This window comes from Rhinolophus sinicus, linkage group LG03 (assembly GCF_036562045.2).
Source record: "Rhinolophus sinicus isolate RSC01 linkage group LG03, ASM3656204v1, whole genome shotgun sequence".
In the NCBI taxonomy this organism is placed as follows: Eukaryota; Metazoa; Chordata; class Mammalia; order Chiroptera; family Rhinolophidae; genus Rhinolophus; species Rhinolophus sinicus.
In genome coordinates this window covers 390,393-405,582 of record NC_133753.1, presented here as the reverse complement: position 1 = coordinate 405,582, position 15,190 = coordinate 390,393, and the positions used below count along the sequence as shown (strand labels likewise).

At 47.0% G+C, this 15,190-nt stretch overlaps 1 gene segment (V, D, J or C); it reads right to left on the bottom strand.

Moving 5' to 3' along the window:
- On the bottom strand, window positions 1–10,102 carry LOC141570479 (Ig heavy chain V region 1B43-like). The segment is given in 3 exon segments: window positions 1–194; window positions 9,553–9,879; window positions 9,963–10,102. Coding segments are annotated over 3 exon segments (567 nt in total).
- Window positions 10,103–15,190: the final 5,088 nt, after the last annotated feature.

Genomic DNA, 15,190 nt, shown 5'->3' with positions numbered 1-15,190 from the left:
TCAGGTGACATCGGAGGAGTCGTCACACTTGGCAGGGGCATTGGCGCTGGGTAGGGCTGACTCGGTGGGCATGTCATCCAGGAAGCCGGAGCCCGATAGCGGGGACCCATGAAGCGATTTGTCCAACGGTATAGGTCGTTCAGAGGCATCACTCAACAAGTGGCGTACACGCGAACAACCGGTGGTGGTCTGGTCTGGCGAGTGATGGTCACATTGGACGGGGGACTGGACTCCATGATATGGCTTAATGCACTGACTCAGCACCCACAAAGGACATGCCTTTGGTCCTGGGGAAATACAAGCAAAGCCTCGTCCCCATGGTAACAGAGTCCCTAACTGCCATTGATTAGTCTGAATATCCTTCCACCAAATGGGCACATCCTCCAAAGCTTTAGGGCTATGGAGATTATTAAAATGTCTTTCTGCAGCTGTGTGCCCAAGGTGTGGCTCTGTGTTACTGCCAGAGCCAGAAAAATTAAAAAAATTTAAGGTAAGCATAGCTTTGGCCAGTTGTACCTGTGGAGGGTCCTTGTCTCCCCCTTTTTGTTTTTGTAATTGTTTTTTAAGAGTACAATTAGCACGTTCTACAATGGCTTGTCCTTGGGGATTATAAGGAATCCCGGTAGTATGATTAATATTCCACTGTTCACAGAATTTTGTGAACCTATTACTAGTATAAGCAGGGCCATTATCTGTCTTAATGGCCTTAGGAAGTCCCATAATGGAAAAACAAATAAGAAAATGTCTACAGGAATGTCCAGGGGTCTCACCGCTCTGAGCGGTGGCCGTGATGAAACCCGAAGATGTATCAATTGTGACATGAACAAATGACAATCATCCAAATGAAGGAACATGGGTTACATCCATTTGCCAAATAGCATTAGGAACCAAACCTCGGGGATTAACCCCTTCTGGGCGTTCTTGAGGAGCATTAAGAATCTGACAAGTAGGGCAGGTTTGAATTATATGTTTAGCCTGTTTGCAGGTGACAGGGAAGCGAGCCCGAAGGCCAGCAACATTGGTGTGGCTTAATGAAACTCGGTTGCCTTGGTAACTAATACATTAGCAACCAATGAATCTGCAAGAGCATTGCCACAAGTCAACGGTCCCGGTAAGGGAGTGTGAGTGCGGATATGAGTAATAAAAAATGGATGTTGTCGGTTTCTGACAACTTGTTGGAGTTGATTAAAAAGAAACTGGAGAGACGGGTTTGGGTTATTAGACAAAAGCGCCGTCTCTATGTTTTGTACTGTATGCACAACATAAGCAGAATCAGAGACAATATTTAATGGCTCACTACGATCTTGTAAGGCAGTTAAAACTGCAACTAGCTCTGCTCTTTGTGCAGAGGTGCAATTGGTCTGAATAACTTGTTGATCTACCTCACTGACAACTGCAGCTCTGCCATTACTGGCTCCATCAGTAAAAACTGTTTTTCCTTTTGAAATCGGAACTGAACTTAATCTCTTGGGTAGAATCCAGCTAGTTTTTAACAGAAATTGGAACAATTTATTTTTTGGATAATGATTATCAATTGCTCCAAAATATCCACAAATAGCAACTTGCCAAACTTCAGAATGAATGTTTCAATGTATGATTTATTGTTTTTTAAACGGAACTACTATCTTATTAGCTTCAATTCCGTTTAAATGAAGAACTCTGGTGCGAGCTCATGAAACAAGCTCTGAAATGAACTCTAAGTATGTTGGAAGGGTCTTGACAAAATTATTAGGCAAAAACAACCACTCCACTAGGTCATCTTGTTGGACAATGACCGCTGTAGGCGAATGAGGAGTGGGAAAAATTAAAATCTGCAAAGGCTGTGATGGATCTATGCGCTGAATCTGGGTTTCCTGAATTTTCTTTTCTACTAATTTTAGGTCCTGACAAGCTTGAGGAGTCAGAGTACGGGGACTGTCTAATTGAGAAGGACCCCGCAAAAGACCAAACAAATTACTGAGCGCATAGGTTGGGATTCCCAGAGTGGGACACAGCCAATGAATATCTCCCAACAACTTTTGTAAATCATTTAAAGTGGAAATCTGATCTCTTCTAATTTGTATCTTTTGAGGTCTAATTGTCTGCCTATCCAGAATAGCTCCGAGATATTTTCTAGGAGTTGTGGTTTGAATTTTATCAGGAGCAATACAAAGTCCTGCTAATTCAAGTTGTTCTTGTAATAATTTAAAACAATCAGCTAAAACTTCTGGAGAGGATGCGGCACAAAGAATATCATCCATATAATGAATGATATAACACTTTTGAAATTTTTCTCTAACTGGAGAAACAGCTCTAGCCACACAAAACTGACAAATTGTGGGACTATTTAGCATGCCCTGAGGAAGTACCTTCCACTGATATCTTTTAATTGGTTCTTTATTATTTAAAGAGGGCACTGAAAACGCAAATCTAGGGCAATCTTCAGGATGCAAAGGAATTTAATAAAAACAATCTTGTAAATCTATAACTACTAATGGCCAATTTTTTGGAATCATAGATGGTTGAGGGAGTCCAGGTTGAAGTGGACCCATAGGCTCAATTAAAGAATTGACTACTCGCAAATCTGTGAGCATTCTCCGTTGTCCAAACACTGGGGAATTCCACGGACTGGTGGAAGATTCTATATGATCTTGTTTTAATTGAATTTGCACCAACTCTGTTAACGCCTCTAATTTCTCTTTAGAAAGGGACCACTGTTCAATCCGATGAGGCTTAGAACTAATCCATCTAAGAGCCAAAGGAGTTTTTAGCTCAGCAACAGCGGCCTCTAGCAAAAAGGCTGTTGTTCTTGTGGATGAAATCCTAATCCTTCTCGACCTACCTGTAATACAGGTTGGAGGGGCTGGGTAATACCTTGATTAAATTTACCCAAGCCTTGTCCTGACTGATACCCCATCTGTTTTATTGTTTTCTGACTTTGTGGACTATATTGTCCGGGGGGAATAACGATCTCTGCCCTCCATTGGGAAAGCAGAGCTCTACCCCATAAACTTATTGGAATATCAGCAATATATGGCTGTAAAAATCCTTTTTGTCCTTCCGGCCCAAGGCACGGGAGGATGTGGGTGCTTTGAAGCAATTTCTTAACCTCACCTATTCCAACAACATTAATATTAGCTTGTTGGGTAGGCCAATTGGCTGGCCAGTCCTGGGAACAAATTATGGAGATATCAGCACCAGTATCCATAAGTCTCAAGAATTTTCTATCCTGAAATTTAACATGGCACATCGGGCGAATATTAGAAATGTTTTCTGCCAGGAATGTACCTATAGAGCCGATACTTCCAAATCCTCCAGTTCTTTTTTGAGTCCCTCGCAAACTGGGTGGAATATAAGGAATTAAAGGAAGCTGAGCAACTCTCTCTCCCTTTTTTGCTGACCAAGGAACTGAGGAGGACATAACAATCTGAATTTCTCCTTTAAAATCTGGGTCTATTATTCCAGTGTGGACTGTAACTCCTTTTGATGTTAAGCTTGAATGACCAAGGAGAAGTCCAACTGCATTTTTAGGAATTGGTCCAACTATGCCTGTGGGCACACGGAGAGGTGTTTCTCCTGGAAGCAATAACATACCCTGAGCTGTACAAACATCAACTGCAGCACTTTCTTCAGTGGCAGAGGTTAGTTGCTCAACTGATAACTTTGAGGAGGTGGCACTGACTGATAATTCTGTGGCACCGCCGGGTTGGCAAACACTCCCAGTTGAGGGACCGGCTGACTCACAAACGCCCCGGTTGTTGTCTGGGCCTGGGGCTCGCCCTGCTTCCCATTTCCCTGAAGTGAGTTCCGTCCTTATGATATTTGGATCTACATGCTGATGCCCAATGATTTCCTTTTTGGCAGCGTGGACACACCCCGGGCTGTCTAACGCCTTGGGGAGGAGCAGGCTGTTGTCGTTGAGAATTATTTTTATTTTTGACTCTGCAGTTCTTTTTAGTATGTCCTGTCTTTCCACAATTATGGCAAGTGCCCGAAAATTTATCGTTTTTCTGAAGGGCTCCTGTAATAGCGTTAGCTAACAGTGCTGCCTTAGAATCTTCTGTCCCTACTTCTAGGCATAAGCGTAAATAGCCCAATGGCATCCGTCTTTCCCTCTTGAGCTCCAATAACTCTGACAATCTTTATTAGCATTTTCAAAAGCCATAATTTGTAAAATAACATTATTTATTTGTTTATTAATAGCTTCCTGTAGGCGCGCCAAGAAATCAGCATAAGGTTCCTGAGGTCCTTGAAGGATCTTTTGAAAGGAGGAATGGGTTTTGCCCTCTACCTCGATCTTTCCCCATGCTGTCAGGCAGATTTGCTTTAATTGTCCAATGGCCAATTCTTCCATATCTAGCTGATCACGAGTTGCAGCCCAAATTCCTTTTCCCAATAATTGATCAGCGGTAATGTTTATATTACGAATCTGATTTTGTCTTTCTAAATTTTCTGCACCTTCAATCCACCAGGCTTTAAATTGGAGGAATTGAGAAGAGGTGAGACACATCTTTGCTAAAGCATTCCAATCAGCTGGGCTCATTCTGTTGCCATTGGCAGTGCCTTTAAGGAGGCCAACAGTATAGGGAGAAGTGGTCCCAAACTGCAGCACTGCCTGTTTTAACTCTTTAAGTAGGTTGAAAGGAAAAGGTTCATAGGCCGCTGTCGTGGGAGGCCTGGGTCTCTGCTCCGCTCCCCATACAAGAACGCAGGACATGGTGAGGCCAAAAAGGAACACCCACGGAGCCATAGGTAGGGGAGTCATACCACTACGGTCTCACTGGAGGCTGGGTTCACTGGACGTGCGACCTGCTGTTCGTTTTGTCTGCAACCCACCGATGACTCTCTTTCACTCTCCTCCACTCTCCTCCGCTCTCCTTCGTAGCCGCAGCAGTTATATCAGTGGCCAACGGCCCAATGGCTACAGCTGACGGCCAATCAGCCACAGCTGATGGCCATCCACCACCCGAGCCAGCACCCCTCCACGTGAGGCCGAGAGCCTGTAAACCTCTTTCTGGGGCTCTGCCCCCACAGCCGCCTCATGAATCCCCACAGGATGGTCAGCATCAGGTGCTTCCACCTGCCTGACAATCACAGGACAATGAAGAGCGTCCACATCTCCTTTTAACTTAGCCTGACGTATGCCTTGTTCTAAGGCTGACAATTAAAAACTGAATTGTTTGACTGTTATCTGAGGAGGTTCCTTTTTAAAAGGATTATTAGGACCATACGAAGTTTTTGGAGGATTCCACGCCTGGTCTCCGCAAGGCTGCGGTGGGGGCCAGTGAATCGGAGGAGGGGAGGAGATTCCTCCTGGAAACACTCCTCCAGGTCAGGATGAAGGTTTCTAGGAATAATTGTGGAGTTTGACTCAGACCCCTCATCCTCATCTAACGCCTTCTTTACCCTTTGGGGAGAAGCTTTACTGTCTTCTCTGTCTTCCTTTTCTTCTGAATCTGTTTGGAGTGGTTCCAAGACTGACCGGACCTGTTCAAACGTCTCCCAGATTGAGCCGGGAAAGGACGTCCCGTTGGCATGTAAATCACGGAGATCCCGGCCAACCACATCCGTTTTCTAAATCTAACGTTCCTAGGTTAGGAAACCAGGAACAGTGAGTCTCAGTGACTTTAAGGAGTGCTTCTAACCTTTTTTCTGAGGTCTTATGTTTCCCCTTTTTAAGGAGCTGCTTAAGCAGGCAAACATAAGGTCTATACTTGCTTTCTGCATTACCCACGCTAGTTAAGGAGCAGGAAGGAAAAGGAAGGACTTTCACTCAATGGCACTCAGAGGCTCGGCCGGCCGTTCCCCTCGCGGGAGCTTAGCACCCGTCTTGGCAAAGGAGCAACTGTATAAACCCCAGTCCTGGTTGGGGAGACCCCCAAGTCGCCGTTATGCCTTATGACGTGGTGACGGTACCGCGGTGACAAGCCCACTCAAGTCCCGTAATCACGAAGACCGTGGGGCTATAAGCATCCACACACACAGTCACACTCTTCCACACGAAAATGTTAGTAATTTTGTTCTCTGTTGACGTCTCCGAATTACCTCGGTTTAATTCTCCAAGTCCAAAAACTACCTCCTCACCCCAGGTAGCTGTCGCGACGGATGCTCAGAGGCCCTTCAACCGTATCTGCAGACCCTACGACTCTTAGTCATTAGTCTCTCCTCGAGCCCCACGTTGGGCGCCAGATGTTGCGACCTGCACAACACAAGCCGTGGGAAGGTGACGGAGGCGGCGAGGGTTAAACTATAATAAAGAGACAGAGACTCATATACAGTTAAATCACAGAGGACCAAGGGACTCGCAGCCTCAAGAGACTGGCGCCCCGAATCGGGTCACTGACAGTATTTATTGATTACAAACAATGCACATCACATGATTAGAGGCAGGGTCTGTGAAACTCTTACACCATTTCAAACAAACGATTTCAATACCCAATTATTTGTCCCAAAGCAGCTGAAGCATGTCGTCCCAAGATGACTAAGGTGCGGTGTGCACCACCCTGGGGGAGAGAGTCTCTCGGTGAAACTGTCCCGTGAGCTGAGCAGAAAGAGCTAGATCTTATCGCTCTAATGGGCCTCTCTCACAATAAGGTGAGAGGGAGTGGCAGGGGCCAGCAGCAGCTTCCCACAAGAACAAGAGGAAGGAGGGGCAAGGCTCCCTGCTATTATTTCTTATAGCAGCTCATTGGGGTCTCAACGGGGTCCCATCTGGCTTGAGTTGTCCCTCCCGTGAGGAATCTTACTTGTCTTTGACTGCAGACCCTTCTCTTGAAGACCAGATGGACTCAGGATATTATAAACTCAACCCCAGAGAGGCACAGTCCCACACCTTCTTCTTTCCTTAGGGAAAGGTTTGGGGGGACAGACGGCTAGGCTGCTGTGTGACCACATCTGACCTGCACCCCTGTGACGGATGGGAGTGGTGAGTGTGGGCATGTTTGTCTTCCTCCTCGTCTTCTAGGGAAAGGTTTTATTCTTTCACTGTGGAGAATGAAGTTATGATGCACTTATGATATAGGGCCTTTATTATATGTAACAGTTTCCTTCTATTCCCACTGTGTTGCATGATTTTTTAAAATCAGAAGCCATGTTGAATTTTGTCATTTTATTTTCCTGTATTGATAGATCACCTGATGGGAAAAGTGCAGTGTCAGCAAGAAATGGTGCTGGTCTGATATGTGGTATATAAACCAAAAACAACAAAAGAACAAGACAAACAAATGAGAAACAGAAACTCATAGACACAGACAATAGTTTAGTGGTTGCCAGAGGGTAAGGGGGGTGGGGGGTGTGGGGGGGAGATGAGGGTAAGGGGGATCGAATATATGGTGATGGAAGGAGAACTGACTCTGGGTGGTGAACACAATGGGATTTATAGATGATGTAATACAGAATTGTACACCTGAAATCTATGTAGTTTTACTAACACATGTCACCCCAATAAATTTAATAAAATTAAAAACAAAAAAGAAATGGTGCTGGGTCAGTGGAAATCCTCCTGCAAAACAATGACTGAAGCCCATCATATACCATACACAAAAATTAACTCAAAATGGTTTAAGGACGTGAATATAAGACATAAAAGTGTAAAATCCCTAGAGAAAACACAAAGGAAAGCCTCGTGACAATGGATTTGGCAATAGTTTATTCAATGTAATATCAAAACACAGGATACAAGCACAAAAATAGACAAATCAGGATAGATGAAACTCAAAATTGTATGTGCATTAGAAAGACACAATGGACATCATGAAAAGGAACTTACTGAATGGTAGAAAATAATTACAAATTATATATCTGATAGTGTGATAATGTCTAGATTGTAAAAGAACGTCTAAAACTGTACCCCAGAGAACAAAACAGAAAAATTACAAAAAAGTGAAAAATCCATATTAACAACAACAAAAAAGAAATCATAAATGGTGGCACAGATGTGCAGGAAAGGGAACCCTTATGCACTATTGGTGGTAAATGAATGGGTGCAGCTCCTACAGAAAACAGCATGCAGGTTCCTAAAAATATTAAAAGTAAAACTATCATATTATCTAGCAATCCCAACTCTGGGTATTTATCTAAATGAAACAAAGTCACCATGTTGCAGAGTTATCTGTGCTCCCATGTTGACTGAAGCGTTATGTACCGTAGCCAAGACATGGAAACAGCCTAAGTGTCCATGAACAAGTGAGTGAATAAAGTATGTATAACGGAATACGATTCAGCTATAAAAAGAAGGAAATGCTGCCATTTGCAGCAACATAAACGGACCTTGAGGGCATAATGGTAAACTATGAAAGTCACACAGAGAAAGGCAAACACTGTATGATCTAACTTTTGTGTGGAATCCAAAGAGAAGCATACAGAAGGGATCGTGTGTGTCATGGCCATGGATGGGGTCGGGCAGTGGGAGACGTGCACGATGGTGAGGAAAAGGTACCAACTTCCAGTTCAGGAGCAGTGAGTGCTGGGATGTAATGGACACCTCGCTGCCTGCAGTTCACACTGCTGTGCGGTGTGTGTGACGTTGGTGAGGGAGTCGAGCCTCAAAGTACTCAGCACAAGGAAAACACACTTTCCCTCCTTGTTCTGTTCTTTGTTTTCTTCTCTTTTCTTATATCCATATGAGACGATGGATGTTATCAAACCTTATGTGGCAATCACTTCTGAAGATATGGAGACATAATTTTATTTATATTGATTGTTACTGTACTGGGTAAAAATTTAAAAAATTCTAGTGAAAGTTCTTCTATAAAGTACATGTGGTAACAATATTAGGAGGAAGTACCATCTGCCCCAAAAATATTGCTGATGGTGCATTAACATGTGGAAGGTATCTGGACACATTTTAGAGGAAATCATATGCGACATCATGTGCACTCAGAGCACATTTGTATGACGGCTTATGTTTGAATATTTATTTTTCTAAAACCTGTGGGTGTGTGAGTTTTCTGTGCTTGTGTGTGAGTGTGTCTGTGTCTGTGAGCATATGTGAGTGTAAGTGCACGTGTGTGAGTCCATATGTGTGAGTGTGTGTGTGTGTGCTGATCAATAGCATGAGAACAGCATGAAACCTGGTCACTACTTATGTGAGCAGACACCCTCTGGGGCACGTTTTGTTGTGTATTGAAGAGCTTAACATGACGTTTTACGTAAAGTTGTAAAGAGCTCATCTGCTCCTTTCTAGAAGAGCCTTCAGGATGGTCGTCTTATCAATCAATAAATAAAGGACGCCCAGGAACTTGGTGAAGGAGTGGTCCCCAGTCACTGCAATATGTCATCTGAAAACAGACAGTGTCCCTTCTTCACTTGTTGTCTGCAGCGAGAATATGAGAAAACAGAGCCAGAAAGAAGAAGCAAGTGTTGTCCCCGGGGGCAGCTGAGAGATTAGACAGGAAATCCTTGCTCCCAACAAGAAGCGCTTCCCCACCTAGGTGCACACCTGTCCTCTGTGGGTCTGGAGCGCCCCCAGGTGTCCTGAGCGCCCCCTGGTGTCCTGAGCGCCCCCTGGTGTCCTGAGTCTCCCCTGCAGCCCAGCCCTCCTGCCCCTGCAGGGAGGTTTGTGTCTGGGCTCACGCTGACTTCCCCGCACTGTGTCCCTCGCACAGTAATACACGGCTGTGTCCTCGGTGGTCACAGAGCTCAGCTGCAGGGAGAACTGGTTCTTGGATGTGTCTCTGGAGATGGAGGTGCGGCTCTTGAGGGTCGGGTTATATGCTGTGCTCCCATCATAACATATGTACCCGATCCACTCCAGTCCCTTCCCCGGGGGCTGTCGGATCCAGTGCCAGCAGTAACCACTGGTGATGGAGTAACCAGAGACCGCGCAGGTGAGGGACAGGGTCTGCGAGGGCTTCACCAGTCCTGGGCCCGACTCCTGCAGCTGCACCTGGGACAGGACACCTGGGGACAAGGAGAATCAGTCTGTCACTCACGTGCAGTCACATCCATCCCACAGACCCGTGTCTGACACCTGAGACCCTCACCTTGGGGGGCTGTCACCAGGCACAGGAGAAGACCCAGCAGTGTCATCTTCTTCTAGACCACAGCTCTGCCTTCCCCAGAGACCTCAGCCTGTGTGAGGAGAGAGCTGGGAGCTCACAGCCCCAGGAGGGTTTTACCCTGGAGCCTGAGGAGAAATTTGCATGTGGGACTGTCTCTTCCTTATAAGTGGGGATCAAGTGGGGCCAGTCCCATCATGTCTTCCTGGGTCCTGAGCACATGGATTCTCTCTGACTGACATGGCCTTGGTCCGGGATGGGAGAGCACCTGGTTTATGAGGCACCTTGGAATCAGGTCACAGGACGGTCCCATCATTATGAGCTAAGGATGCTTGCAGGATAGATGAGTGGACCGCACTGTTTTAATCTCACAAACTATTTAAATCAATGTGAAAGGGCATTAATATATGACACAACGTCTTCCCAAACCCAAAGGAGCACATTGAATAGATTCAACATTTCCAATTGTATAATCATAGTTTTGTATAAAATCAAAGTTTGATGTCAACTTTAATATAAAGAATGATTGCAAAGTGGAGACCAGCCCTTCTCATGACCTGGCTGAGACCCCGGGCCCTGCAGGTGACTGTGCAGGTGTAGCCTTTACTCAGAGTCCAGCTCCAGGGAACAGGCCAAGCTGGGTGAGGACCTGCCTCCCAAGAGGCCACAGCTGCCAGGCAGCAGTCACGAGGTTTTAGACCCTCTGTGTCCCTCCTGTCTTCTCAGGTCTCCCAGGCAGGGCAGCCCCTCCCCAGGTGAGCCACTCAGGAAGGTCTTCCATGTTTCTTGACCAGAAAAATGCTCTGACCACCTGGAAACCTCTTTTCCCACTGACTCACAGGTTCTTCTGGACCAGCAAGGGTTCTGAGATGGGTGTGCACAGCGTGAGCTGCGTCCTGGTCACAGAAGGTCAGTTTGTCCCCTGCCTCCCGTGATCACCTGAGGCTGTGGGAGGAAGGAAATCTGGAGGCTGATTTCCTGGGAAGTGGCCAAGAGCTCATGGTGGGATAAGAATACAAGGAAGGGAAACCAAAGTGCAAAATAGTTGTATCTGTTATGAAGTCACTAAACTGAGGTGAAACACGTCATGGGATTTACCAGCCTGGTAAATGCTTAAAACCAGGTTTGGTTCTCTGAGTCTCGCACACACCCCAGTGTCCTAGAAACCCCTAAATGTGATCAGAAATATTTTATACTGCATGACGTGAACTGGGGCGTCTCTTACAGACTATGGACATTTACGGAGAAGATGTGAGATTTCCTCAGGATGATAAATGTCTCAGGAGATCCCGTCATTGACACAAGTGCTGGGAGTGAGGGGTTGGTGCAGCCACGTGGGATTGGGGTGGAGTCTCTGACAAGGGGTGACATCACTGTCCTGCAGGCCCTGCGGGACACATCTTTAGGGGCCTGGGCTCCAGTCAGCTGTGACCAGCATGATGGAAAAGGCAGGTGGCCGCCTAGAGAAAGAAGCTGAGAGAACGTCTCCTCCAGCTGCTCACACCAGTGCCCAGTGCTCACCCACGTGCTCTCCACTCCCACTCCCGTTCCCCTTCCCAAGTGGAGGAGAGGACTGAGCCCCGTCCACGGCCCCGGCCAGCCCCAGTGTGCGGTGTGTCCTCACCTCCCTGAGGTGCGCTCAGACTGGACATGCCCTGCCCCTCCCTCAGCTGTACCTGCGACGATACCCAGAGAAGCATTTCAGGTGAGCGCCTGGAGTATCTCTGTGTCCCAGATTTCCGAGAGCTGTAGAAACCACGGGACCTGGACAAATGGGTCCTGCTCAACCTCCCGCATTCTTCTCATTCACACGCCAGGTGTGATCAGAGGGATGGTTGGTTACCTGCTTGGGGGACACGTTCAGGTAAAAGGTCAGGGTGACAAAGGGCCTCCCGAGAAGGGCGGGTCCAATCGTGTGCAGCACAGTCCTGTTTGTGTTGAGTGCCATGGAATGTCCTGCGTCCCCGACTGTCCTCCTTGCACCACTGTCAGTCACAGAGGGCCTGGCGCTGATAACACGTGCACAGACCTGGCATCTCCCTTGAGGACACACCCAGGTCCTTGTCATGCCCTGACCCTCTCGTGACCTGACCTCACCCTGTGTCCTCCACCCACACAGACCCACCTCTCACACTGCTCTCCGGCCTCAGGGCCCCACCCCCCAGGACCACTGATCGTGCTCCCACTCAGGGACCTGCCACAGGCTCCTCCCTCTCCCCACATCCTGGAAACACCCCTTCGTTAGGTTCTCATACAGGTGAGCTCCTCAGGACGACCTGCATCATCCATCTTCCTGCAGTGCTTCTCCCACCTCACATGTCATGGTTAGATGCTAACCTGTAATGGAAAATGGATGCACACCTTTCATTATTACCAGAGTCATATTTTGTGGCAAAACGTACATCATCTAAAATGGGAGGGGGGTGTGGATGTGGGAGAAGGTAAAGGGACTGGAAAGTAAAAATTCGTATTCACAATATAGCCACGGGGCAGGACACACAGTCTGGGGAATATAATCAATAATGCTGTAAAGATATTGTAGGGGGTCAGATGGGCACTTGGACATTAGGGAGACCACTTCATGGACTGTGTAGATGCCTGACCACTGCGCTGTAACCTGAAGCTGAATCACATTGAATGTCAACTATAAAGTGTTGGAGACGGATCAGCTCACACAGCGAGACTGTGAGAACCTGAACCTTCCAGGTCCAAACCTAGTCTTAATGTGCCTCTTGCAAGTATTAATGTTTTCTACCATTTAAAACTATTAATTTATTTTACTTCAGTTAGAGTGTCCAGTGCCTCGCAATCAAATAAGTCCGGGCTGACATGTGCGAATCAAGAGACTCCCGCGTGGGGGAGATGAGGACGCTGGGTGGGGACAGATCTTCGGGGAGCTGCCCGACAGCTCTGTCCCTGTTCCTTCCCTGTCCCAGGAGAGGGGACCCCAGAACAGTGAGAGGAGAACAGGCAGGAGGAAGAGGTCCTGGATGGCTAATGGTGTTTCCCTTATTTTAGCGTCCATTTTGTTAAGGTGCATTTTTCCTAGGAAATCACCCATTTTGGTGCAATAGGTTTATCTTATTTTACTTTTAATTTCTCCTCTGTTTCCAGAATTGTGACAATTAATGAATAAATGTTGATATATTATTATTTACTAAAGTCTGTGTTTTATTCAGGTTCCCACATTCAGGCTCAGTCTCAGCGCTGGCGCCTCTGTCTGTTAAAGCCCATACCTGTCATCCAACCAGACAGGTGATTGCTGACAGCTGGGGTACCTGTGACCATACTGGGCTGTTATGATAGGAAATGAGACCAGGAGAAGAAACAGGCTGATAAAGATAATGGACACTGTGCCGAAGATGGAGATTTTATTCTCTAGTTTGGGGTGAAGCTGTTGGTTGTTCCACACACAGGAAGTGACAGGACTAGATCCCTAACTTAGAAACATCAAGCTGGTCACAGTGTGGAGGTTGCACTGGACGAGAGAGGGACGGGAAGCAGGGAGACCAGTGAGAAGAGATGTGAGAGGCGCTCTGGCCTGAGCTGAGGTGGGGACCATGCGTTTGGAGAGGAGACGGGGTGAGAAGACCAGGGAGGGGCTGTGGTGAGCGCTGCCCTGAGGGTGAAGCCGGCACAGATGCCAGAGTCAGCACTCGGGACTGTGGCTGTGTGGACACCAACAGGAGAGCTCATTTGCCACCAGGAGACTCTTTGCTAAATGCTTGATCCTTCCAGCCCATGGAGGTAGAGAAAGGACTGGGAAGGGAAGACGGAGGGGGAGTGAGGGCCCATCACGTGTGGGGCAGGAGCTCACCTGCCTCACCTCACTGATCTCACAGCCACCTGAGAGGGAGCAGTTACCCCACCTGACAGGTGAGGAGACGGACTTTCCATGTCTTTGTCTGAAGTCACACACTAGTATGTGGAGGGGACAGAAGCCAGCTGTGCGCCTGTCTGGGGCTCAGGCACTTCCCCCATAAGGAAGGTGTCACCCCAGACTCCATTCTGAGCAGCCAGGAAGCTCCTGTCAGTTGTGACCTCAGAGGAAGGGCACCTGGGGAGAAGCAGAGATGTGCTCTGGGTTGAGGATGAAGAGATTTTAAAAGGCCCGAGCACAGGCATCGCATGGCTGTGGGGGAGTCGTTGTCACAGGGATCTGGTGCTGCTCGTCCCCCTGTGAAGGGCCAGGCCACCACCTCCCTCCCCACCTGTCCCCATCCCCAGCTGCCTGCCCTGGTCCCACCCCAAACCAGCCTGGGTGAGTGCACAGCAAGCTGGACCATGAGGTTATGTGCAGATTTTCCTCTAGTAAAATGACCAAGGTTCCACCCAACGCTGCAAGGACTATGTGGGTCACTCTGTTTGTCCAGGACCCCGGGTGTGCAAGCTCTGCTGGCCCATGTGGGCCCATTTGGGCCTCGCTTCTGGACTCAGAACTGTGTTAGAATCAGTCTTCATTATAAATACCTGTGACATGGAGAAATACTTGCCGCTGCCCTATCTGGAAAATGGCAGCAGTGGGTGAGACGAGGCGTGTGAAGGGCCTGAAACAGGATTTATCTCAAAGTGAGACTCGTTCCAGGGGCCTGGATTCCCATTTCAGTGCAGAGCAAGGAAACACTCTTCTCTGCTGCCATCTGGTGTTCAACGTGGGAATTACACCAGACTGTATGTCATCAGGAAAATTATTCTCTGCTGCCATCTCGTGTGCATCTTGGGAATGACACTCATTTGTGTGTCACCTGTAAACGCTACCGTTCTCTGCTCCGTTTGCCGGCAGCTTTACAACAGTTACGCTCCAGTTTTTTTCTTTAAACACTTGAAGTGTCCATATCATCACCAATATCAACTTCAATTAAAAAGGGAAAAACTTCGTAAAAAATACATAAATATTTTATACTCATGGTTCATTCTTCTTAAGAAAGAAAGAAATAGTAATAATAATAATAATAATAAAAGACATGGAAACCTTCTGAAAATTTGATGTTTCACCTGTAATGAATTTTCTAAGCTCCTTGGCCAGATTTTGGGACGTCAGTAGATGGTAAGATCAGATACAAAGTGATTTCGCCTTTGGGTTGTTCTAACAAACTAGTGAGGTTTCAATAGTTGGATTTTAATTAAGTCTTGAGGACTTATTTTTTTTGTGCTTGATTCACTTAATCACTACATTTAGAAAACAACCCGATTCACTGTTATGCTGCAAAATG